Source organism: Salvelinus alpinus, chromosome 11, assembly GCF_045679555.1.
Source record: "Salvelinus alpinus chromosome 11, SLU_Salpinus.1, whole genome shotgun sequence".
Lineage (NCBI taxonomy): Eukaryota > Metazoa > Chordata > Actinopteri > Salmoniformes > Salmonidae > Salvelinus > Salvelinus alpinus.
This window is the reverse complement of record NC_092096.1, coordinates 63,446,379-63,473,958: the sequence shown is the minus strand read 5'-3', so window position 1 is coordinate 63,473,958 and position 27,580 is coordinate 63,446,379. Positions and strand designations below refer to the sequence as shown.

Here is a 27,580-nt window from a genome sequence, read left to right as displayed (position 1 = left end):
TCTCACCACATGTCTCTTCAGTTGAGGTTTCTCAGGGGTCTCCACAGCTGGGCCTACAAGAGAATACAATCCCACAACGACAGTAGTGAATCATGGGGCAACATTAGAGTTCTCCTGTCATTATTATATAAGGTAGATCAGGTGGAGAATATGGTAACTTACCATAGCAGATGAAAGGATAAGATAACTCACAGGGATTATTTATCCATTTAGTTTTATCAGAATAATAAGGATGAAAAGACATCAGAGTGCAGTTATAACTCTGATCTGTTGTAGGATATCCTGGCAACCAGTTTCTGAATGAGGAGTCACTCTGGTCTGACCATCTCCAGGAGTCTTGAAACAGACCGATCCACACAGGAAGTCCCCTCACTGAAATCTTCTTCTCTATCTCTGTGTTCTCAGTCTGGTTCCTCACACTGACCAGGTCTGTGTGATACTGTCTGCAGTAACTCTGAGCATCTATCCAGGTCTTGTTCTCCTGAATTAAGACGTATGTTAGGTTGGTGTCTTGTTTTCCTGCAAAAGTCAAATGTAATAATCAATACAAATATCCAGTGAAATATAATCTACTGATCATCTATAGTACATGTTGTCATTGATTTGATAACAGATCAATAACTGATTAACAACTTAAAGTTATCATGAGTCTATGTTTCAACTCAATGGCAGCTCCAGCACTTAGAACAGGCTTCATCATTAGTATGTAAACACTCACCATCATAACAGATGAAGTGATGCTGGTCATCACAGGAGGTGTTGTGCCACAGACCAGCTGTACTCATTAAAGCACAGTTACCATTTTGGGGCGTCCCAGTGTCCCAGTTTCTGAACTCAGTCTCCCCCTTTCTGTAGAAACGTCTGTCTGCCAGAGACCAGTGCCAGTCTCCCTTCTTCAGTCCAATCCAGAACCAGTAATAACTACTGACACTGGTAATCAGCCTGTTCAGGTCCTCCATGTCATCTACTGTAGCCAGGTCAGTGTATTTCTCTCTGCAGTAACTCTGGGCATCAGTCCAGGTCATAGAGGTGCTATTGAAGTGATACTGACGAAGACATGAGGAAGGTGTGTAGAATCCTGTGAACAGAAAAATGATTTATGAGGTACATTTTCTCCATCACCTTCTCAACCCCAACCATATTATCTATGGATCTGTTAACATACAGTACACACTGGTGTGCAAACACACACACAAACACACACACACACACACACACACACACACACACACACACACACACACACACACACACTCACCTACATCCATAAACACACACACACAGCACACACACACACACACACACACACACACACACACACACACACTCACCTACATCCATAAACACACACACACACACACACACACACACACACACACACACACACACACACACACACACACACACACACACACACACACACACACACACACACACACACACACACACACACACACTCACCTACATCCATAAACACACTCACACACACACACACACACACACACACACACACACACACACACACACACACACACACACACACACACACACACCTACATCCATAAACACACACAGCATACATGACCACACTTTTCCTGTGTGGGTGTTCATTGGGTCTTTGTTGGGTTGGTGAGGGATCTTTGAGGGGCGGTAGACTTCCTTGGGTGTACAATTTTCAAATAAATCATTATTTATTCTGCGGTTATTTTGCAGTTGTCCTATTGCTATTATTTCTGTTAGCAATGAAATGTACAGTACATGTTAATAGTATCTTCTGATTATAATTATTGTCTTTATCTATTATCTTCCAAAATGTAAGTAGGTTTTTCTAGATGTCCAATAACACATTCTGATTGAATGGCTTGTCCTGCACTTTGTAAAATCCCAGGGTGCATTGAGTGAATGTTGGAAAAAGATATTGGTTCCCTTCTAAACATAAAAGTGTGAATGCAGAGAGGACTCTGTCCACAAAATAGGTGAAGTGAACTAGCAAAAGAGTTGATTCCTCATTCAAAGCCAGAGGCAGAGTGAATACAAAGAGAACAGAGTTATGTTTCTCTTAATACCACAGTTCACTTTAAACAGGACTGAGATCAGTTACTTTAAACAGGACTGAGATCAGTTACTTTAAACAGGACTGAGATCAGTTACTTTAAACAGGACTGAGATCAGTTATTTTAAACAGGACTGAGATCAGTTATTTTAAACAGGACTGAGATCAGTTATTTTAAACAGGACTGAGATCAGTTACTTTAAACAGGACTGAGATCAGTTACTTTAAACAGGACCATATGTGAAAACACCTCACAGAAATTAGTGCTCATAAATGTTACAATTTCTTAATGACTTTAGCAATATTGTATTTAACTTGTGCTAAATAAATTGTTTATACTTAAATTCCTATACATAAGAGATATATCTGAAAAATTACTATAAGGTGGTCAATACACATGGTGACAATACATAAGATCATTTTGGTGACCAAATGGACCCAATACAGACAGCTGATCCAAAGAGTCAGATTATTTCAGGAACAGTGAAGGCTGTCCTCAACAGATATGGGCTGTCCACACTGGGACACACTGGGCCAATGTCTTGGGGGTAATATGGAGCCGATTAGCTAGAACGTATCGGCCCAATGTGGGCATGTTTGCTGGGACACACACACAGTAAACTGACCTGAGATCAGCAGGGTGAGATACAACAACGTTTCCATCACTGTGAAATTCAAAGGATATATGATTAAAATGAATGCACTTCAAGGTTGCAACACTTTACCAAAGCAAACTGTCTTTCTCCTTCTTTACTGATATGATGTGACAGGACAGGTGAAGATAATGCTCCCCACATAGAGGGTTATCACCTGTTCAGAGACAGGAACAATCAGTGATTTTTAGGTTAGGTTTCTAAAGTATTGGAAGTGGGTAGTGGTGAAAAACCTCAACATAAAGTCTCCAGAGAGCCAACAAGGGTTAGAACACATGGTTGATTATTCTACACTGGAAACTTCAAATGGGGAATAAATAAAGTGTTAAATTAAAGTCGAGAAACAGGATCCCCTGAACAGGATTCCTATGGTCACACACTGCCTGACTTTAAACACAATGAAAACACAATGAAGGGTTTTGAACACAAGACAGAGGATATTACACAATTTGAGTTTGTGTTCAAAGAATTTTGGAAATGTACCATTTCATCTAAAATTGGCACCAACTTTTAAAATATTTATATTTAAATACATTTCACGACAACATAGTTGCTAGATTTCCAACATGATTATACAATCCAAAATGGCCTCACCTGTTGTTTGAAGGTAACTCTCTCTCTCTCTCCGCGTCTCTCCGGTTTTGCCCTATAAACCTTAGACTGTTCCTAATTTCTTTGAATGTGTTATTTATATACAAAAACAACTGTGACGTGACATTCATCCCACTGGATAAGGGGTTGGACAGAACCAGAGAAGGAAACAGCTAGAGAGGCGGTACAGAATATTTGCATGTGATGATGCTCTTGATCCAGAGGAGATAACCCAGTCCTCTAGACAGACATATCGCCCAGAAATTGTCTCATTGCTCAGAAAAGGACCCAACTCCTTACGTCTAAAAATGAAGGTTTGTGTGGTTTTAAGTATTGTTCAGGTCAGTGAGGCCTGAATTGAGAGTGACACTCGCAGGTAAAGCCACTTCACTAGAAGAGGGCTGGAGGTACACCACAGAGACAGGCAGTAACCCAGCTGCCCTGGTCTCAGCTCTCACTCCCTGAAAATGAGATTAACCAATAGCACCTGGGTATAAATATGTATGTTCTCAAGGTGGTTATTTTTGTTTTGCTTTGGTAAAAAGGAATAAAGTCCTACATTAACTCCTGGTTCATTGGGTGTTCTGCCCACTCTCTCCTCTGTCACTGAGTTCTCTGCCCTCTCTCTCCTCTGTCACTGAGTTCTCTGCCCCCTCTCTCTCCTCTGTCACTGAGTTCTCTGCCCACTCTCTCTCCTCTGTCACTGAGTTCTCTGCCCTCTCTCTCTCCTCTCACTGAGTTCTCTGCCCACTCTCTCTCCTCTGTCACTGAGTTCTCTGCCCACTCTCTCTCCTCTGTCACTGAGTTCTCTGCCCTCTCTCTCTCCTCTCACTGAGTTCTCTGCCCACTCTCTCTCCTCTGTCACTGAGTTCTCTGCCCACTCTCTCTCCTCTGTCACTGAGTTCTCTGCCCACTCTCTCTCCTCTGTCACTGAGTTCTCTGCCCACTCTCTCTCCTCTGTCACTGAGTTCTCTGCCCTCTCTCTCCTCTGTCACTGAGTTCTCTGCCCTCTCTCTCTCCTCTGTCACTGAGTTCTCTGCCCACTCTCTCTCCTCTGTCACTGAGTTCTCTGCCCAGTCTCTCTCCTCTGTCACTGAGTTCTCTGCCCACTCTCTCTCCTCTGTCACTGAGTTCTCTGCACCCTCTCTCTCCTCTGTCACTGAGTTCTCTGCCCACTCTCTCTCCTCTGTCACTGAGTTCTCTGCCCACTCTCTCTCCTCTGTCACTGAGTTCTCTGCCCCCTCTCTCTCCTCTGTCACTGAGTTCTCTGCCCCCTCTCTCTCCTCTGTCACTGAGTTCTCTGCCCACTCTCTCTCCTCTGTCACTGAGTTCTCTGCCCACTCTCTCTCCTCTGTCACTGAGTTCTCTGCCCACTCTCTCTCCTCTGTCACTGAGTTCTCTGCCCACTCTCTCTCCTCTGTCACTGAGTTCTCTGCCCTCTCTCTCCTCTGTCCTTGAGTTCTCTGCCCACTCTCTCTCTTCTGTCACCGTGTTCTCTTCCCACTCTCTCTCCTCTGTCACTGAGTTCTCTGCCCTCTCTCTCCTCTGTCACTGAGTTCTCTGCCACCCTCTCCTCACATTTTGGAAATCTGTGCATCCTTGACAACCTCTAATCAATGTTCAAATGCAGCACAAACAAAAAATCCTGCAAACGTACACATCACCATCTTCTCTTAGTTCGTTCTGTTAGGTGACCTAAACTGGGATATGCTTAACACCTCGGCAGTCCTACAATCTAGGCTAGATGCCCTCAATCTCACACAAATTATCAAGGAGCCCACCAGGTACAACCCTAAATACGTAAACACGGGCACTCTCATAGATATTATCCTAACCAACTTGCCCTCCAAAACACCTCTGCTGTTTTCAATCAGGATCTCAGCGATCACTGCCTCATTGCCTGCATCCGCTATGGGTCCGTGGTCAAACAACCACCCCTCATCACTGTCAAACGCTCCCTAAAAAACTTCTGCGAGCAGGCCTTTCTAATCGACGTGGCCTGGTTATCGTGGAAGGATTTGGACCTCATCCCGTCAGTAGAGGATGCCTGGTCATTCGTTAAAAGTAATTTCCTCACCATCTTAAATAAGCATGCACCATTCAAAAGTGTATAACTAAGAACAGATATAGCCCTTGGTTCACTCCAGACCTTACTGCCCTCGACCAGCACAAAAACTTCCTGTGGCGGAATGCACTTGCATCGAATTGTCCCAGCGATATGCAACTTTTCAGAGAAGTCAGGAACCAATACACGCAGTCAGTTAGGAAAGCAAAGGCTATCTTTTTCAAACAGAAATTTGCATCCTGTAGCTATAACCCCAAAACGTTTTGGGACACTGGAAAGTCCATGGAGAATAAGAGCACCTCCTCCCAGCTGCCCACTGCACTGAGGCTAGAAAACAATGTCACCACTGATAAATCCAAAATAATCTAGAATTTCAATAAGCATTTCTCTACGGCTGGCCATGCTTTCCTCCTGGCTACCCCAACCCTGGGAAAACTGCTCAGCATCCCCTGCAGCTACTTGCCCTGCAGAAACTTGCCCAAGCCTCCTAAGCTTCTCCTTCACCCAAATCCAGATAGCAGATGTTCTGAAAGAGCTGCAAAACCTGGACCCGTACAAATCAGCTGGGCTAGACAATCTGGACCCTCTCTTTCTAAAATTATCCGCCGCCATTGTTGCAACCCCTATTACCAGTCTGTCCAACCTCTCTTTCGTATCGTCCGAGATTCCTAAAGATTGGAAAGCTGCCGCGGTCATCACCCTCTTCAAAGGCGGTGACAATCTAGACGCAAACTGTTACAGACCTATATCCATTTTGCCCTGCCTTTCTAAAGTCTTCGAAAGCCACTAACCTCACTAGGGTAGGGGGCACTATTTTCACCTCCGGATGAAAAGCGTGCCCAAAGTAAACTGCCTGTGTCTCAGTCCCATAAGCTAGGATATGCATATAATTTACATTTGCATAGAAAACACTCTAAAGTTTCCAAAACTGTTAGAATAATGTCTGTGTGTATAATAGAACTGATATGGCAGGCGAGAACCTGAGAAAAATCCATCCAGGAAGTGGGATTTTTTTATTTTTGTAGTTTTCCACTGACTGCTTATACAGATTCCATTGACTTAGGACTCAAATTGCACTTCCCATGGCTTCCACTAGACGTCAACAGTCTTTAGAAATAGTTTCAGGCTTGTATTCTGAAAAATGAGGGAGAAAGACCACTTTGAATGAGTGGACCATTCAGTGTCTCAGAGGTTTTTCATGCGTGCGGCCGAGAGCACACCTTTCTTGTTTTCCTTTTATATTGACGAAGCTTTTGTCCGGTTGAAATATTATTGATTATTATGACTAAAAACAACCTGACGATTGATTATAAACATTGTTTGACATGTTTCTACAAACTTTACTGATACTTTTCAGATTTTTCTTCAGGCTGTTGTGATTGCCTTTGAGCCTGTGGATTACTGAAGAAAACGCGTGAACAAAACTGAGGTTTTTGGATATAAAGAGGGACTTAATCAAACAAAACTAAAATGTATAGAGTAAATTGGAGTCTTGTGAGTGCAACCATATGAAGATCATCAAAGGTAAGTGATTAATTTAATCACTACTTCTGACTTGTGTAACTCTTCTACTTGGCTGGTAACTGTTTGTAATGATTTGTCTGCTGGGCGCTGTTCTCAGATAATCTCATGGTGTGCTTTCGCCGTAAAGCCTTTTTGAAATCTGACACCATGGTTGGATTAACAAGAAGTTCATCTTCAAACCGATGTATAACACTTGTATGTTTTATGAATTTTTATAACGCGTATTTCTGTTTTTGAATTTGGCGCGCTGCAATTTCACTGGATGTTGGCCAGGTGGGAAGGTAGCATCCCACACCCCCTAGAGAGGTTAACAAGCAGATCACTGACCATTTCGAATCCCACCGTACCTTCTCCGCTGTGCAAGCTGGTTTCCGAGCTGGTCATGGGTGCACCTCAGCCACGCTCAAGGTCCTAAACAATATCATAACCGCCATCGATAAAAGACAGTACTGTGCAGCCGTCTTCATCAACCTGGCCCAGGCTTTCGACTGTCAATGACCGTATTCTTGTCTGCAGACTCAACAGCCTTGGTTTTTCAAATGACTGCCTCGCCTGGTTCACCAACTACTTCTCAGATAGAGTTCAGTGTCTTAAATCGGAGGGCCTGTTGTCCGGACCTCTGGCAGTCTCTATGGGTGTACCACAAGGTTCAATTCCCTGGCTGACTATTTTCTCTGTATATATCAACAATGTCGCTCTTGCTGCGGGTGATTATTGGTTCCACCTCTAGGCAGATGACACCATTCTGTATACATCTGGCCCTTCTTCGGACACTGTGTTAGCCTCTTAAGGCTCGGGGCAGTGTTCGGAAGTTCAGATGAATGACGTCCCCAAAGTAAACTGCCTGTTACTCAGACCCAGAAGCTAGGATATGCATGTAATTGGTAGCATTGGATAGAAAACACTCTGATGTTTAATAATGTCTGTGAGTATAACAGAACTGCTATGTCAGGCAAAAACCTGAGGAAAATCCATCAAAACATTTTTGGAGAGGTCACAGGCCATTTCAATGCTAGCCTATGGGAAAAACAAATCAATAGGACCCAGATTGCAGTTCCTATGGCTTCCGCTAGATGTCAACAGTCTTTTGAAAGGGTTTCAGGCTTGTTTTTTTAAATAAATGAACAAGTAGTTGTAGTTTTTCCAAGGTGTCCCTCGTTAGAAATGTAGTCTTGTTGAGCGCGTGAATGAGGTGCATGCTCTTCGTTATTTATCTTCCCTATTGAACATACTATTCTCCGTCTAAAATATGATAATTTATTTAGATATTAGAGTAGCTAAGGGTTAATTAGAAACATCGTTTGACTTGTTTGGACGATCTTTACCGGTAACTTTTTGGATCCGTTTGTATGCCTGTTGAACGAGTGGATTACTGAATCAAGCGCGCCAACTAAACTGACTTTTTGGGGATATAAAGAAGGACTTTATCGAACAAAACAACCATTCATTGTGTAGCTGGGACCCTTGGGGTTGCAAACAGAGGAAGATCTTCAAAGGTAAGTGATTTATTTTATCCCTATTTGGGATTTTGTGATGCCTGTGCTGGTTTGGAAAAGTATTTTGATGTGGGGCGCTGTCCTCAGATAATCGCATGGTATGCTTTCGCCGTAATGCCTTTTTGAAATCTGACAACGCGGTTGGATTATCAAGAAGTTAAACTTTTAAACAATGTAAGACACTTGCATTTTCATGAATGTTAAATATTACGAGTTTTGTATTTTGAATTTCGGGCTCTGCAATTTCACTGGATGTTGATGTAGTGGCACGCTACGGTTTTAACAAACCTCCAAACGAGCTTCAATGCCATACAACACTACTGCCGTTGCCTCCAACTGCTCTTAAACGCTACTAAAACTAAATGCATGCTCTTCAACCGATCGCTGCTTGCACCCGCCCTCCCGCCCGCCCGACTTGCATCACCACTCTGGACGGTTCTGACTTAGAATATGTGGACAACTACAAATTCCTAGGTTTTTGGTTAGAATGTAAACTCTCCTTCCAGACTCATATTAAACATCTCCAGTCCAAAATTAAATCTAGAATCGGCTTTCTATTTCGGCACAAAGCCTCCTTCACTCACGCTGCCAAACATACCCTCGTAAAACGTTCTATCCTACCAATCCTCGACTTCGGCGATGTCATTTATGAAATAGCTTCCAACACTCTACTCAGCAAACTGGATGCAGTCTATCACAGTGCCATCTGTTTTGTAACCAAAGAGCCATATACCACCCACCACTGCGACCTGTTTGCTCTCGTCGGCTGGCCCTCGCTACGTATTCGTCGCCAGACCCACTGGCTCCAGGTCATCTATAAGTCTCTGCTAGGGAAAGCTCTGCCTTATCTCAGCTCACTGGTCACGATAACAACCCCCACCCGTAGCATGCGCTCCAGCAGGTATATCCTTACAGTTCTCCGCCGCCAATGACCAGAACGAATTGCAAAAAGTTGGAGACTTATATCTGTCTCACTAATTTTAAGCATCAGCTATCTGTGCAGCTTACCGATCGCTGCAGCTGTACACAGCCCATCTGTAAATAGCCCTTCCAACTACCTACCTCATCCCCATAAGATTTTATTTACTTTGTTGCTCGTTTGCACACCAGTATTTCTACTTGCACATCTATCACTGCAGTGTTAATTGGCTAAATTGTAATTACTTCGCTCCTATTGCCTATTTATTGCCTTACCTCTTTACGCCATTTGCACACACTGTATTTAGACTTTTTCTATTGTGTTATTGACTTTGTGTTATTTGACTTTGTTTATCCCATGTGTAACTCTGTGTTGTTTTTTGTGTCACACTGCTCTGCTTTATCTTGGCCAGGTAGCAGTTGTAAATTAGAACTTTTTCTCAACTTGCCTACCCGGTTAAATAAAGGTGAAATTAAAATGAGGCACCAATGTGGGGGACACAGTGTTGCAGTAGTCTAGTGTGAGGGGTTATGTCAGTAGTCTAGTGTGAGGGGTTATGTCAGTAGTCTAGTGTGAGGGGTTATGTCAGTAGTCTAGTGTGAGGGGTTATGTCTGTAGTCTAGTGTGAGGGGTTATGACAGGAGAATTGGTGTTGCAGTAGTCTAGTGTGAGGGGTTATGTCAGTAGTCTAGTGTGAGGGGTTATGTCAGTAGTCTAGTGTGAGGGGTTATGTCAGTAGTCTAGTGTGAGGGGTTATGTCAGTAGTCTAGTGTGAGGGGTTATGGCAGTAGTCTAGTGTGAGGGGTTATGTCAGTAGTCTAGTGTGAGGGGTTATGTCAGTAGTCTAGTGTGAGGGGTTATGTCAGCAGTGTAGTGTGAGGGGTTATGTCAGTAGTGTAGTGTGAGGGGTTATGTCAGTAGTCTAGTGTGAGGGGTTATGTCAGCAGTGTAGTGTTAGGGGTTATGTCAGTAGTGTAGTGTGAGGGGTTATGTCAGTAGTCTAGTGTGAGGGGTTATGTCTGTAGTCTAGTGTGAGGGGTTATGACAGGAGAATTGGTGTTGCAGTAGTCTAGTGTGAGGGGTTATGTCAGTAGTCTAGTGTGAGGGGTTATGTCAGTAGTCTAGTGTGAGGGGTTATGTCAGTAGTCTAGTGTGAGGGGTTATGTCAGTAGTCTAGTGTGAGGGGTTATGTCAGTAGTCTAGTGTGAGGGGTTATGTCAGTAGTCTAGTGTGAGGGGTTATGTCAGTAGTCTAGTGTGAGTGGTTTTGTCAGTAGTCTAGTGTGAGGGGTTATGTCAGTAGTGTAGTGTGAGGGGTTATGTCAGGAGATTTGGTGTTGCAGTAGTCTAGTGTGAGGGGTTATGTCAGGGGAAAACGTTTTGCAGTACTCTAGTGTGAGGGGTTATGTCAGTAGTCTAGTGTAAGGGGTTATGTCAGTAGTCTAGTGTGAGGGGTTATGTCAGTAGTCTAGTGTGAGGGGTTATGTCAGTAGTCTAGTGTGAGGGGTTATGTCAGTAGTCTAGTGTGAGGGGTTATGTCAGTAGTCTAGTGTGAGTGGTTTTGTCAGTAGTCTAGTGTGAGGGGTTATGTCAGTAGTCTAGTGTGAGGGGTTATGTCAGTAGTCTAGTGTGAGGGGTTATGTCAGTAGTCTAGTGTGAGGGGTTATGTCAGTAGTCTAGTGTGAGGGGTTATGTCAGGATAATTGGTGTTGCAGTAGTCTAGTGTGAGGGGTTATGTCAGTAGTCTAGTGTGAGGGGTTATGTCAGGGGAAACCGTTTTGCAGTAGTCTAGTGTGAGGGGTTATGTCAGTAGTCTAGTGTGAGGGGTTATGTCAGTAGTGTAGTGTGAGGGTTTATGTCAGTAGTCTAGTGTGAGGGGTTATGTCAGTAGTCTAGTGTGAGGGGTTATGTCAGTAGTCTAGTGTGAGGGGTTATGTCAGTAGAATTGGTGTTGCAGTAGTCTAGTGTGAGGGGTTATGTCAGTAGTCTAGTGTGAGGGGTTATGTCAGGAGAATTGGTGTTGCAGTAGTCTAGTGTGAGGGGTTATGTCAGTAGTCTAGTGTGAGGGGTTATGTCAGGGGAAACCGTTTTGCAGTAGTCTAGTGTGAGGGGTTATGTCAGTAGTCTAGTGTGAGGGGTTATGTCGGTAGTCTAGTGTGAGGGGTTATGTCAGTAGTCTAGTGTGAGGGGTTATGTCAGTAGTGTAGTGTGAGGGTTTATGTCAGTAGTCTAGTGTGCGGGGTTATGTCATGTGATGTAGTCTAGTGTGAGGGGTTATGTCAGTAGTCTAGTGTGAGGGGTTATGTCAGGAGAATGAATCGGTCGGTCGGTCGGTCGGTCGGTCGGTGTGTGTGTGTGTGTGTGTGTGTGGGTGTGTGTGTTTGCAGACCAAGGTGTACTGTACTGTATGTTAATTAACAGATCCATAGAGAGTGTGGTTGGGTTGAGAAGTTGCTGGAAGAAATGTACCTCCATTAATCATTATTCTGTTATAACAGGGTTCTACACACCTTCCTCATGCCTTCATCAGTGTCACCTCATTACCAACTATATGAACTGGACTGATGCCCAGAGATACTGCAGAGAGAAATACACTGATCTGGCTACAGTAGATGACATGGAGGACCTGAACAGGTTGATTACCAGTGGCAGTGATTATGATCTGATCTGGATCGGACTAAAGAAGGGAGACTCCATGAAGTGGCACTGGTCTCTGGCAGACAGACGTTTCTACAGAAAGGGGGAGACTGAGTTCAGAAACTGGGACACTGGGACGCCCCAAAATGGTAACTGTGCATTAATGAGGACAGCTGGTCTGTGGTACAACACCTCCTGTGATGACCAGCATCACTTCATCTGTTATGATGGTGAGTGTTTACATACTAATGATGAAGCCTGTTCTAAGTGTTGGAGCTGCCATTGAGTTGAAACATAGACTCATGATAGCTTTAAGTTGTTAATCAGTTATTGATCTGTTATCAAATCAATGACAACATGTACTATAGATGATCAGTAGATGATATTTCACTGGATATTTGAATAGATTTTTAAATTTGACTTTTGCAGGAAAACAAGACACCAACCTAACATACGTCTTAATTCAGGAGAACAAGACCTGGATAGATGCTCAGAGTTACTGCAGACAGCATCACACAGACCTGGTCAGTGTGAGGAACCAGACTGAGAACACAGAGATAGAGAAGAAGATATCAGTGAGGGGACTTCCTGTGTGGATCGGTCTGTTTCAAGACTCCTGGAGATGGTCAGACCAGAGTGACTCCTCATTCAGAAACTGGACATCAGGATATCCTGATGCTTCAGGACAGAACTGTGTTGCATTGTTTTTTGAATCAGTTAATTTTGCTAAATGGATAAATCATCCCTGTGACCACAGACATTATTTCTTCTGCTATACTGGTAAATTACAATATTCTCCACTTGATCTACCTGATATTATGATGACATGAGAACTCTGTTTCCCCAAGATTCACTACTGTCATTGTTGGATTTTATTCTCTTGTAGACCCAGATGTGAAGACCACGACTGCCCCTCTGCCCACACCCACAACCACCCCTTACACCCCGACCACAACCACAACCACCACTTACACCCCGACCACACCCACAACCACCCCTTACACCCCGACCACAACCACAACCACCCCTTCCACCCCGACCACACCCACAACCACACCTTCCACCCCGACCACAACAACAACCACACCTTCCAACCTGACCACACCCACACCTTCCACCCCGACCACACCCACAACCACCCCTTACACCCCGACCACAACCACAACCACGGCTTCCACCCTGACCACACCCACAACCACCCCTTACACCCCGACCACAACCTCAACCACAGCTTCCACCCCGACCACAACCACAACCACACTTTCCACCCCGACCACAAGCACAACCACACCTTCCACCCCAACCACAACCACCCCTTCCACCCCTTCCACCCCAACCACACCTTCCACCCCTTCCACCCCAACCACAACCCAAACCACACCTTCCACCCCAACCACAACCACTCCTTCCACCCCGACCACAACCACCCCTTCCACCCCGACCACAACCACAACCACATCTTCCACCCCAACCACAACCACCCCTTACACCCCAACCACAACCACCCCTTCCACCCCGACCACAAGCACAACCACCCCTTCCACCCCGACCACAACCACAACCACACCTTCCACCCCGACCACAACCACAACCACGCCTTACAACCAGAGAACAACCACAACCACACCTACCACCCCGACAACAACAACAACCATGACTACCACCCCGACCACAAGCACGACCACCCCAACCACAACCACAACCATGACTACCACCCCAACCACAACCACGCCTTCCAACCAGACAACAACCATAAACACGACTACCACCACAACCTCAACCACGACTACCACCCCGACCACAACCACAACCATGACTACAACCCCGACCACAACCACAACCATGACTACCACCCTGACCTCAACCACAACCATGACTACCACCCCGAAAACAACAACAACCATGACTACCACCCCGACAACAACTATGACTGCCCCCCCGACCACAACCATAACCACGCCTTCCACCACAACCACAAACACGCCTACCACCCCGACAACAACCACAACCATGACTACCACCCCGACCACAACCACAACCACGACTGCCACCCCGACCACAACCACAACCACGCCTTCCACCACAACCACAAACACGCCTACCACCCCGACAACAACCACAACCATGACTACCACCCTGCCCACAACCACGATTGTCCCACAGATCTTACAGAAGACTACCACCCCGACCCCTGAGAAACCTCAACTGAAGAGACAGGTGGTGAGAATGAAAGTGACCCCAAAGGATCAAAATATGAACCTCAGTGATCCTGCTGTTCAGGACTCCATCTTACAAGAAGTGAGTGTCACCCTGTTCATGAAGAACCAACTCAGCAATGATATCAACTGCACAGACCTCCTCTCTGGTCTGGGTCCTAGTCTGTTGTGGATGACCTCCTCTCTGGTCTGGGTCCTAGTCTGTTTTGGATGACCTCCTCTCTGGTCTGGGTCCTAGTCTGTTGTGGATGACCTCCTCTCTAGTCAGGGTCCTAGTCTGTTGTGGATGGTCTCCTTTCTGGTCTGGGTCCTAGTCTGTTGTGGATGACCTCTTCTCTGGTCTGTGTCCTAGTCTGTTGTGGATGACCTCCTCTCTGGTCTGTGTCCTAGTCTGTTGTGGATGGTCTCCTCTCTTGTCTGGGTCCTAGTCTGTTGTGGATGACCTCTTCTCTGGTCTGGGTCCTAGTCTGTTGTGGATGACCTCCTCTCTGGTCTGTGTCCTAGTCTGTTGTGGATGGTCTCCTCTCTGGTCTGGGTCCTAGTCTGTTGTGGATGACCTCTTCTCTGGTCTGGGTCCTAGTCTGTTGTGGATGGTCTCCTCTCTAGTCTGGGTCCTAGTCTGTTGTGGATGACCTCTTCTCTCATCTGGGTCCTAGTCTGTTGTGGATGACCTCTTCTCTAGTCTGGGTTCTAGTCTGTTGTGGATGGCCTCCTCTCTGGTCTGGGTTCTAGTGACCAAACTCTCTGAGGTTGTTTCAGGGAGTGTGTTTGCAGAAAACACATTTCCAATTTACACATGTATATTAAAACACACTTGTACATGTGTGAAATAGGTCAAATATAAGCCTCATCTCCTCATAGAGACAAAGGTTTGAAGTGAAGAACGTCTCAGTATAGCAGGAAGGAATGGTAGTTGTAGATCTTCAGACTGACTAATACAGAGTGAAATATTCAAATCAAATCAAATCTCATTTTTCACAAACACATGGTTAGCAGATGTTATTGTGAGTGTGTGAAATGCTTGTGCTTCTAGTTCCGAAAGTGCAACAATATCTAACAACTAATCTAACAATTCCACAACAACAACCTAATACACACAAATCTAATTAAAGGGATGGAATAAGAATATGTACATATTAATATATATATATTTCATCAGACATAATGGGACCCATCTAGTCCAAACAGTTGACTAAAGTTAGCCAAAATGCACCTGGAAGCACAGGGATGATCATCCAGACTCTTAGAAGAATGTTTTATGGACAGATGAGTCAAAAGTTAGTCCAAACCTTTTGAATGACATGGGTCCCATTATGCCTGGCGAAAACCAAACACTGCATTCTATATATTTTTATATACTGCATTCTCTGAATGTAGGATCAACTCCCCCCTGTCCAAGTCATTTAATTCATTATGATCTGATAGGCCAAGGTGACAGGTCCACCTTGTGCTGGGGACAATAAAAGGCCACTCTAAAATGTGCAGTTTTGTTTTCCCGATCATGTGAAATCCATTGACTAGGGCCTAACTTATTTATTTAAATCGACTGATTTCCTCATATGAACTCTAACTGAGTAAAATCAGTGAAATATTATATTTTTGGTCAGACTATTATCTTCTCTAGGATAGGGTGCAGAGTTTTCACTTAGGGAAAAATAGCGTGCGCAATTTCAACTTCGTGCTACTCATCCCCAGAATATAAGATATGCATATAATTAGTAGATTTGGATAGAAAACACTCTGAAGTTTCTAAAACTGTTTGAATCATATCTGTAAGTATAACAGAACTTATATAGCAGTCAAAACCCTGAGGACTAACTTTTTTATTGTTCAGTTCCTCTATGTTCAATGGATTGTGTTGGGCAAACCAGAATTCTAATCAGTAAATGCGCAGTTTCTACTGCTTCCACTGGATGTCGCCATTGTATGGAAAATGGTTAAGGTTTTTCTTAGTGAGGTGAAAAAGATATTGACCCGGAAGTGGAGTGACGTCGTTTGTTTATGTTTGAGATTTGGGCAAGACATGAAATGTTCTGTGAGATTGTTGATATCCTGTATTGAAAACAGATTGACCTGTCTTCAATTTGATCGATTATTAACGTTTACAAATACCTTAAGCTGTATTACAAAAGTACTTTGAAATGTTTTGGCAAAGTTTAGAGGTAATTTTTTTTGATATTGTGTCGTGATTTTGCTCAAATTGAACGCTGTTTTTCCTGGTACAACGGCGCCAAAATAAATGGACAATTTGGATATATATGGACGGAATTAATCGAACTAAAGGACCACTTGTGATGTTTATGGGACATATTGGAGTGCCAACAAAAGAATCTCATAAAAGGTAATGCGTTTTTTATATTTTATTTCTGCCTTTTGAGTAGCGCCGGCATGGTTGAAATATGCTTCTCTCTCTTTGTTTACTATGGTGTATCCTCAGATAATAGCATCGTTTGCTTTCGCCGAAAAGCCTTTTTGAAATCTGACATGTTGGTTTCATTACATACAGTCGGGAGGAACTACTGAATATACGATTAACGTCAACTCATCATCGTTCCTACCAGGAATATGACTTTCCCGAAACGGATCCAGTGTTTTGCCTTCCACCCAATACAATGGATCTGATCCCAGCCGGCGACCCTGTGCGACGCCGTAAAAGGGGCAAACGAGGCGGTCTCGTGGTCAGGCTTCGGAGACGGGCACATCGCGCTCCACTCCCTAGCATACTACTCGCCAATGTCCAGTCTCTTGACAATAAGGTTGATGAAATCCGAGCACGGGTAGCATTCCAGAGAGACATCAGGGATTGCAACGTGCTCTGCTTCACGGAAACATGGCTAACTCAAGAGACGCTAACGGAGTCGGTGCAGCCAGCTGGTTTCTTCATGCATCGCGCCGACAGAAACAAACATCTTTCTGGTAAGAAGAGGGGCGGGGGGGTATGCCTTATGATTAACGAGACGTGGTGTGATCATCATAACAACACACAGGAACTCAAGTCATTCTGTTCACCTGATCTAGAACTCCTCACAATCAAATGTCGACCGCATTACCTACCAAGGGAATTCTCTTCAATCATAATCACAGCCGTATATATTCCCCCCCAAGCAGACACATCGATGGCCCTGAACGAACTTTATCTGACTCTTTGTAAACTGGAAACCACACACCCTGAGGCTGCATTCATCGTAGCTGGGGATTTTAACAAGGCTAATCTAAAAACAAAACTCCCTAAATTCTATCAGCATATCGATTGTGCTACCAGGGCTGGAAAAACCCTAGATCATTGTTATACTAATTTCCGCGACGCATATAAGGCCCTCCCCCGCCCCCCTTTCGGAAAAGCTGACCACGACTCCATTTTGTTGATTCCAGCCTACAAACAGAAACTAAAACAACAAGCTCCCGCGCTCAGGTCTGTTCAACGCTGGTCCGACCAATCTGAATCCACGCTTCAAGACTGCTTCGATCACGCGGATTGGAATATGTTCCGCATTGCGTCCAACAACAATATTGACGAATATGCTGATTCGGTGAGCGAGTTCATTAGGAAGTGCATTGACGATGTCGTACCCACAGCAACGATTAAAACATTCCCAAACCAGAAACCGTGGATTGACGGCAGCATTCGCGCGAAACTGAAAGCGCGAACCACTGCTTTTAACCAGGGCAAGGTGACCGGAAGCATGACCGAATACAAACAGTGTAGCTATTCTCTCCGCAAGGCAATCAAACAGGCTAAGTCCCAGTACAGAGACAAAATCGAGTCGCAATTCAACAGCTCAGACACAAGAGGTATGTGGCAGGGTCTACAGTCAATCACGGATTACAAAAAGAAAACCAGCCCCGTCGCGGACCAGGATGTCTTGCTCCCAGACAGGCTAAACAACTTTTTTGCCCGCTTTGAGGACAATACAGTGCCACTGACACGGCCCCCTACCAAAACCTGCGGGCTCTCCTTCACTGCAGCCGAGGTGAGTAAAACATTTAAACGTGTTAACCCTCGCAAGGCTGCAGGCCCAGACGGCATTCCCAGCCGCGTCCTCAGAGCATGCGCAGACCAGCTGGCTGGTGTGTTTACGGACATATTCAATCAATCCTTATCCCAGTCTGCTGTTCCCACATGCTTCAAGAGGGCCACCATTGTTCCTGTTCCCAAGAAAGCTAAGGTAACTGAGCTAAACGACTACCGCCCCGTAGCACTCACTTCCGTCATCATGAAGTGCTTTGAGAGACTAGTCAAGGACCATATCACCTCCACCCTACCGGACACCCTAGACCCACTCCAATTTGCTTACCGACCCAATAGGTCCACAGACGACGCAATCGCAACCACACTGCACACTGCCCTAACCCATCTGGACAAGAGGAATACCCATGTGAGAATGCTGTTCATCGATTACAGCTCAGCATTTAACACCATAGTACCCTCCAAACTCGTCATCAAGCTCGAGACCCTGGGTCTCGACCCCGCCCTGTGCAACTGGGTCCTGGACTTCCTGACGGGCCGCCCCCAGGTGGTGAGGGTAGGTAACAACATCTCCACCCCGCTGATCCTCAACACTGGGGCCCCACAAGGGTGCGTTCTGAGCCCTCTCCTGTACTCCCTGTTCACCCACGACTGCGTGGCCATGCACGCCTCCAACTCAATCATCAAGTTTGCGGATGACACTACAGTGGTAGGCTTGATTACCAACAACGACGAGACGGCCTACAGGGAGGAGGTGAGGGCCCTCGGAGTGTGGTGTCAGGAAAATAACCTCACACTCAACGTCAACAAAACAAAGGAGATGATTGTGGACTTCAGGAAACAGCAGAGGGAGCACCCCCCTATCCACATCGACGGGTCAGTAGTGGAGAAGGTGGAAAGTTTTAAGTTCCTCGGTGTACACATCACGGACAAACTGAATTGGTCCACCCACACAGACAGCGTTGTGAAGAAGGCGCAGCAGCGCCTCTTCAACCTCAGGAGGCTGAAGAAATTCGGCTTGTCACCAAAAGCACTCACAAACTTCTACAGATGCACAACCGAGAGCATCCTGTCGGGCTGTATCACCGCCTGGTACGGCAACTGCTCCGCCCACAACCGTAAGGCTCTCCAGAGGGTAGTGAGGTCTGCAGAACGCATCACCGGGGGCAAACTACCTGCCCTCCAGGACACCTACACCACCCGATGTCACAGGAAGGCCATAAAGATCATCAAGGACAACAACCACCCAAGCCACTGCCTGTTCACCCCGCTATCATCCAGAAGGCGAGGTCAGTACAGGTGCATCAAAGCAGGGACCGAGAGACTGAAAAACAGCTTCTATCTCAAGGCCATCAGACTGTTAAACAGCCACCACTAACATTTAGTGGCCGCTGCCAACATACTGACTCAACTCCAGCCACTTTAAAAATGGGAATTGATGGAAATTATGTAAAAATGTACCACTAGCCACTTTAAACAATGCCACTTAATATAATGTTTACATACCCTACATTACCCATCTCATATGTATATACTGTACTCTATATCATCTACTGCATCTTGCCATCTTTATGTAATACATGTACCACTAGCCACTTTAAACTATGCCACTTTATGTTTACATACCCTACAGTACTCATCTCATATGTATATACCGTACTCTATACCATCTACTGCATCTTGCCATGCCGTTCTGTACCACCACTCATTCATATATCTTTATGTACATATTCTTTATCCCTTTACACTTGTGTGTGTGTATAAGGTAGTAGTTGTGGAATTGTTAGGTTAGATTACTTGTTGGTTATTACTGCATTGTCGGAACTAGAAGCACAAGCATTTCGCTACACTCGCATTAACATCTGCTAACCATGTGTATGTGACAAATAAAATTTGATTTGATTTGATTTGATTTGATTTGATTCACAACGAGTGTAGCTTTAATTTGATATCTTATATGTGTGATTTAATCAAGTTTAATTTTATATAATTTTTTTGAATTTGGCGCTCTACATTTTGACATGGCTGTTGGGACGCAAGCGTCCCATCTATCCCAGAGAGGTTATAGACTATAGTATAAAATATAATTTTTCCATTGTTTAACTTTTATCCAAAAGTGACAGTGGTCAAGCATACATTTTCCATATTGACGTTCTCAGGGGGAATAAAACTCACAATCCTGGCACTGAAAGCACCATGAAACTCCCCAAATACAGGTGTGCCAAGCTTGTAGCATTATACCCAAGAAGACTCAAGGCTGTAATCGCTGCCAAAGGTGCTTCAACAAAGTACTGAGTAAAGTGTCTGAATACTTACGTAAATCTAATATTTCCATTTATATTTGTAATACATTTTGGCCCAAAAATCTAAGTACCTGTTTATTCTTTGTCATTATGGGGTATTGTGTGTAGACTGATGAGGGGAAAAAACGATTTAATCCACTTTATAATAAGGTTGTAACGTAGCAAAATGTGGAAAATGTCAAGGGGTCTGAATACCTTCCCAAATTCACTGCAGACCATAATATAAAATATAATATAACCTTTCATCAAAAAGTAGTCAAGCATACATTTTCCATATTGGTGGTCTCAGAGGAAACAAACCAACAATCCTGGCATTGAAAGCACCATGCTCTACAAACTGAGCCACACAGAACCACAACACACATGAGAGTTGGCAAGAGGCCACAAACAGATCTGAGAACAGGTTAGTTACTGATGTCACATGATTGTGTGTTCCAGGAAATATCCTGGGTCTGGCTTGATGTGGTAAAGTTCCCCTCTGTCTGGTTTGAGGAAGTTATGGAAAACGTAACTAAAGCTCTGGTCAGCAGGACATGGTTCTAACTGGTACCAGTGTATCAGAGTCCTGAAGAGAGGAGTTGATTACACATTATGTCTAGCTGTCTTTATCATTAAGGTAAAATGTGTAAAATAAACATTTAAAAAATATTAAGTTGAAACTTGAAGAATCACAACTCTAGACCTATACTGTCACTCTGCAACAAGTATTTATTTGATCATCAGAAAATACATCTTCATTAACCTGTTGAGGACAGAGGGCGCTGTTTTCACTTTGGGGGAAGATCGTGCCCAATTTAAATGGCCTCGTACTCAATTCTTGCTCGTACAATATGCATATTATTATTACTATTGGATAGAAAACACTCTCTAGTTTCTAAAACCGTTTGAATTATATCTGTGAGTAAAACAGAACTCCTTTTGCAGCAAACTTCCTGACATCTGAAATCGATGCACTGTTCTAGGGCCTGCCTATTAATGTCTTTGATATTTATTAGTATAGATGCACTTCATACGTCTTCCACTAGAAGAAATGGAGTGTGTAACTTGGGGAAGCACAGGGATGATCATCCAGACTCTTAGAAGAATGTTAGAAGAATGTTTTATGGACAGATGAGTGAGTCAAAACGTTTTGAACGACATGGGTCCCATTATGCCTGGCGAAAACCAAACAGAAAATACATCCCAGTACAGAATATTTATGTAAATAAAAAGAGAAATGTAAGGAGAACATTTGACATAACTAGAGTTCTCTCTTTGTCATCATCCTCTTCATCTTCTTCTCCTCCTCTTCTTTCTTGGGAGACCCCTCTTCCTCCTTGTGGAAGACCTTCCCATCAGGCTGCTTTTTCCATGTCACTTTGATGTCTGCAGGTAACCCCTGCTCCTTCAGCTTGTTCCTTATCTGGAGAAACACAAAGACACACAGAGACCCACACTTGTATACCATCTATTGCATCTCATCTATACCGGTCGGTCATGGGCCATCCATATATTAATATGTACATATTCTTATTCCATCCCTTTACTTAGATTTGTGTGTATTAGGTAGTTGTTGTGTAATTGTTAGATTAGTTGTTCGATATTGTGGCACTGTCAGAACTAGAAGCACAAGCATTTCACACACTCACAATAACATCTGCTAACCATGTGTTTGTGAAAAATGAGATTTGATTTGATTTGAATATTTCACTCTGTATTAGTCATCCTGAAGATCTACAACTACCATTCCTTCCTGCTATACTGAGACGTTCTTCACTTCAAACCTTTGACTCTATGAGGAGATGAGGCTTATATTTGACCTGTTTCACACATGTACAAGTGTGCTTTAATATACATGTGTGGATTGGAAATGTGTTTTTGGATATCCCATTCTCCCTGAGACACCCTTTGAGAGCGGGGTCACAGCCAGGGTAGAAGGTCGTCCACAAACAGACTAGGACCCAGACCAGAGAGGAGGACATCCACAACAGACTTGGACCCAGACCAGGTAGAAGGTTGTCCACAAACAGACTAGGACCCAGACCAGAGAGGAGGACATCCACAATCAGACTAGGACCCAGACCAGAGAGGAGGCCATCCACAACAGACTAGGACCCAGACCAGAGAGGAGGTCATCCACAACAGACTAGGACCCAGACCAGAGAGGAGGACATCCACAACAGACTAGGACCCAGACCAGAGAGGAGGTAATCCACAACAGACTTGGACCCAGACCAGACAAGAGGTCTGTACAGTTGGTATCATTGCAGAGTTGGTTCTTCATGAACAGGGTGAAACTCACCTCTTGTAAGATGGAGTCCTGAACAGCAGGATCACTGAGGTTCAGATTTTGATCCTTTGGGGTCACTTTCATTCTCACCACCTGTCTCTTCAGTTGGGGTTTCCCAGGGGTCTCCACAGCTGGGCCTACAAGAGAATACAATCCCACAACGACAGTAGTGAATCATGGGGCAACTTTAGAGTTCTCCTGTCATCATAGTATCAGGTAGATCAGGTAGATTTTTATTTTTATTTTTTTTATTTATTTATTTAACCTTTATTTAACCAGGTAGGCAAATTGAGAACACGTTCTCATTTACAATTGCGACCTGGCCAAGATAAAGCAAAGCAGTTCGACACATACAACAACACATAGTTACACATGGAGTAAAACAACATATAGTCAATAATACAGTGAAAAAAATAAAAAAAATAAGTCTATATACAATGTGAGCAAGTGAGGTGAGATAAGGGAGGTGAAGGCAAACAAATATATGTATAAATAAATAAAAATATAAAAGGCCATGGAGGCGAAGTGAGTACAACACAGCACGTAAAATAAAAACTAAAAAAACAATGGAATGGTTGGTTTGCGGTGGAAGAAAGTGCAAAGTAGAGACAGAAATAAAGGGGTGCAAAGGAGCAAAATAAATTAATAAATAAATACAGTAGGTAAAGAGGTAGTTGTTTGGGCTAAATTGTAGATGGGTTATATACAGGTGCAGTAATCTATGAGCTGCTCTGACAGCTGGTGCTTAAAGCTAGTGAGGGAGATAGGTGTTTCCAGTTTCAGAGATTTTTGTAGTTCGTTCCAGTCATTGGCAGCAGAGAACTGGAAGGAGAGGCGTCCAAAGGAAGAATTGGTTTTGGGGGTGACTAGAGAGATATACCTGCTGGAGCGCGTGCTACAGGTAGGTGCTGCTATGGTGACCAGCGAGCTGAGATAAGGGGGGACTTTACCTAGCAGGGTCTTGTAGATGACCTGGAACCAGTGGGTTTGGCGACGAGTATGAAGCGAGGGCCAGCCAACGAGAGTGTACAGGTCGCAGTGGTGGGTAGTATATGGGGCTTTGGTGACAAAACGGATGGCACTGTGATAGACTGCATCCAATTTATTGAGTAGGGTTTTGGAGGCTATTTTGTAAATGACAAGATCAGGTGGAGAATATGGTAACTTACCATAGCAGATGAAAGAAGTGGTGAAGTCACAGAGATCATTTATCCAATTAGTTTTATCAGAATAATAATGATAAGAAGACATCAGAGTGAGGTTGTAGCTCTAATCTGTTGTAGGATATCCTGGCCACCAGTTTCTGAATGAGGAGTCACTCTGGTCTGACCATATCCAGGAGTCTTGAAACAGACCGATCCACACAGGAAGTCCCCTCAGTGATATCTTCTTCTCTATCTCTGTGTTCTCAGTCTGGTTCCTCACACTGACCAGGTCTGTGTGATGCTGTCTGCAGTAACTCTGAGCATCTATCCAGGTCATGTTCTCCTGAATTAAGACGTATGTTAGGTTGGTGTCTTGTTTTCCTGCAAAAGTCAAATGTAATAATCAATACAAATATACAGTGAAATATCATCTACTGATCATCTATAGTACATGTTGTCATTGATTTGATAACAGATCAATAACTGATTAACAACTTAAAGTTATCATAAGTCTATGTTTCACCTCAATGGCAGCTCCAGCACTTATAACAGGCTTCATCATTAGTATGTAAACACTCACCATCATAACAGATGAAGTGATGCTGGTCATCACAGGAGGTGTTGTTCCTCAGACCAGCTGTACTCATTACAGCACAGTTACCATTTTTGGGCGTCCCCGTTTCTGAACTCAGTCTCCCCCTTTCTGTAGAAACGTCTGTCTGCCAGAGACCAGTGCCACTTCATGGAGTCTCCCATCTTCAGTCCAATCCAGGACCATTTATAAACACTGACACTGGTAATCAGCCTGTTCAGGTCCTCCATGTCATCTACTGTAGCCAGATCAGTGTATTTCTCTCTGCAGTAACTCTGGGCATCAGTCCAGGTCATATAGGTGCTAATGAATTGATACTGACGAAGACATGAGGAAGGTGTGTAGAATCCTGTGAAGAGAAAAATGATTCATGAGGTACATTTTCTCCATCACCTTCTCAACCCCAACCATATTATCTATGGATCTGTTAACATACAGTACACACTGGTGTGCAAACACACACACACACACACACACACACACACACACACACACACACACACACACACACACACACACACACCCATAAACACACACACACAGCACACATGACCACACTTTTCCTGTGTGGGTGTTCATTGGTCCTTTGTTGGGTTAGTGAGGGATCTTTGAGGGGCGGTTGACTTCCTTGGGTTTACAATTTTCAAATAAATCATTATTTATTCTGCGGTTATTCTGCAGTTGTTCTATTGCTATTATTTCTGTCAACAATGAAATGTACAGTACATGTTAATAGTATCTTCTGATTATAATTATTATGTCTTTATCTATTATCTTCCAAAATGTAAGTAGGTTTTTCTAGATGTCCAATAACACATTCTGATTGAATGTCTTGTCCTGCACTTTGTAAAATCCCAGGGTGCATTGAGTGAATGTTGGAAAAAGATCTTGAATCCTTTCTAAACATAGAAGTGTGAAGCAAAGAGGACTCTGTCCACAAAATAGTTGAAGTGAACTAGCAAAGAGTTGAGTCGTCATTCAAAGCCAGAGGCAGAGTGAATACAAAGAGAACAGAGTTATGTTTCTCTTAATACCACAGTTCACTTTAAACAGGACTGAGATCAGTTATTTTAAACAGGACTGAGATCAGTTATTTTAAACAGGACTGAGATCAGTTATTTTAAACAGGACTGAGATCAGTTATTTAAACAGGACTGAGATCAGTTATTTTAAACAGGACTGAGATCAGTTATTTTAAACAGGACTGAGATCAGTTACTTTAAACAGGACTGAGATCAGTTATTTTAAACAGGACCATATGTGAAAACACCTCACAGAAATTAGGGCTCATTAATGTTACAATTTATTAATGACTTTAGCAATATTGTATTTAACTTCTGCTAAATAAATGGTTTATACATAAATTCCTATACATAAGAGATATAACACAAAAATTACTATAAGGTGGTCAATACACATGGTGGCAATACATATAATCATTTTGGTGACCAAATGGACCCAATACGGACAGCTGATCCAAAGTGTCAGCTTATTTCAGGAACAGTGAAGGCTGTCCTCAACAGATATGGGCTGTCCACACTGGGACACACTGGGACACACTGGGACACACTGGGAAATAATGGGACACACTGGGACAGACTGGGACAATGTCTTGGGGGTAATATGGAGCCGATTAGCAAGAACGTATCGGCCCAATGTGGGCATGTTTGCTGGGACACACACACAGTAAACTGACCTGAGATCAGCAGGGTGAGATACAACAACGTTTCTATCACTGTGAAATTCAAAGGATATATGATTAAAATGAATGCACTTCAAGGTTGCAACACTTTACCAATGCAAACTGTCTTTCTCCTTCTTTACTGATATGATGTGACAGGACAGGTGAAGATAATGCTCCCCACATAGAGGGTTATCACCTGTTCAGAGACAGGAACAATCAGGGATTGTTAGTTTATGTTTCTAAAGTATTGGAAGTGGGTAGAGGTGAAAACCCTCAACATAACGTCTCCAGAGAGCCAACAAGGGTTAGAACACATGGTTGATTATTCTACACTGGAACCTTCAAATGGGGAATAAATAAAGTGTTAAATTAAAGTCAAGAAACAGGATCCCCTGAACAGGTTTCCTATAGTCACACACTGCCTGACTTTAAACACAATGAAAACACAATGAAAGGTTTTGAACACAAGACAGAGGATATTACACAATTTGAGTTTGTGTTCAAAGAATTTTGGAAATGTACCATTTCATCTAAAATTGACACCAACTTTTAAAATATTTATATTTAAATACATTTCACGACAACATAGTTGCTAGATTTCCAACACGATTATACAATCCAAAATGGCCTCACCTGTTGTTTGAAGGTAACTCTCTCTCTCTCCGCGTCTCTCCGGTTTTGCCCTATAAACCTTACACTGTTCCTATTTTCTTTGAATGTGTTATTTATATACAAAAACAACTGTGACGTGACATTCATCCCACTGGATAAGGGGTTGGACAGAACCAGAGAAGGAAACAGCTAGAGAGGTGGTACAGAATATTTGCATGTGATGATGCTCTTGATCCAAAGGAGATAACCCACTCCTCTAGACAGATATATTGCCCAGAAATGTTCTCATTTTACAGATAATGACCCAACTCCTTACGTCTAAAAATGAAGGGTTGTGTGGTTTCAAGTATTGTTCAGATGAGTGAGTGAGGCCTGAATTGAGAGTGATAGTCTCAGGTGAAGCCTCTTGACTGGAACAGGAATGGAGGTACACCACAGAGACAGGCAGGAACCGAGCGGCCCTGGTCTCAGCTCTCACTGATCTCAGCTCATACATGTACCTGTTTATATGTGCATTTTATAATTATTACATTTTTTACTTTTTATTTAACCTTTATTTAACTAGGCAATGTGCTCAAGGTTGTTATTGGGTTGCTATGGTAAAAAGAAATAAAGATCAACATAAACTCCTCTCTCATTGGGTGCTCTGACCTCCCTCTCCTCTGTCATTGGGATCTCTGACCTCCCTCTCCTCTGTCATTGGGTTCTCTGACCTCCCTCTCCTCTGTCATTGGGTTCTCTGACCTCCCTCTCCTCTGTCATTGGGTTCTCTGACCTCCCTCTCCTCTGTCATTGGGTTCTCTGACCTCCCTCTCCTCTGTCATTGGGTTCTCTGACCTCCCTCTCCTCTGCCAT

General features: G+C 43.7%; 1 protein-coding gene across 1 annotated transcript; it reads right to left on the bottom strand.

Annotated features, from left to right (window-relative positions):
- Positions 1 to 254: 254 nt before the first annotated feature.
- LOC139533359 (macrophage mannose receptor 1-like) lies at positions 255 to 27,580 on the bottom strand. Its single transcript, XM_071331403.1, has 5 exons — positions 27,532 to 27,580; positions 24,499 to 24,778; positions 719 to 1,089; positions 313 to 519; positions 255 to 262 (listed from the first exon to the last, which is right to left on the bottom strand). Exons 1-5 carry the CDS (start codon positions 27,578 to 27,580, stop codon positions 255 to 257), a joined length of 915 nt encoding a protein of 304 aa, XP_071187504.1.

What these genes read in the sequence shown, in the direction of transcription:
- LOC139533359 (XM_071331403.1), bottom strand. Translation starts at nt 27,580, where the DNA reads ATGGCAGAGGAGAGGGAGGTCAGAGAACCCAATGACAGAGGAGAGGGA. An exon ending in CAATGACAGAGGAGAGGGAG is followed by an intron (nt 24,779 to 27,531) that starts GTCAGAGAACCC and finishes TTCTCTTCACAG; the next exon opens with GATTCTACACACCTTCCTCA. An exon ending in AACGGGGACGCCCAAAAATG is followed by an intron (nt 1,090 to 24,498) that starts GTAACTGTGCTG and finishes ATAAATCATTTT; the next exon opens with TCTGTTCACAGGATTCTACA.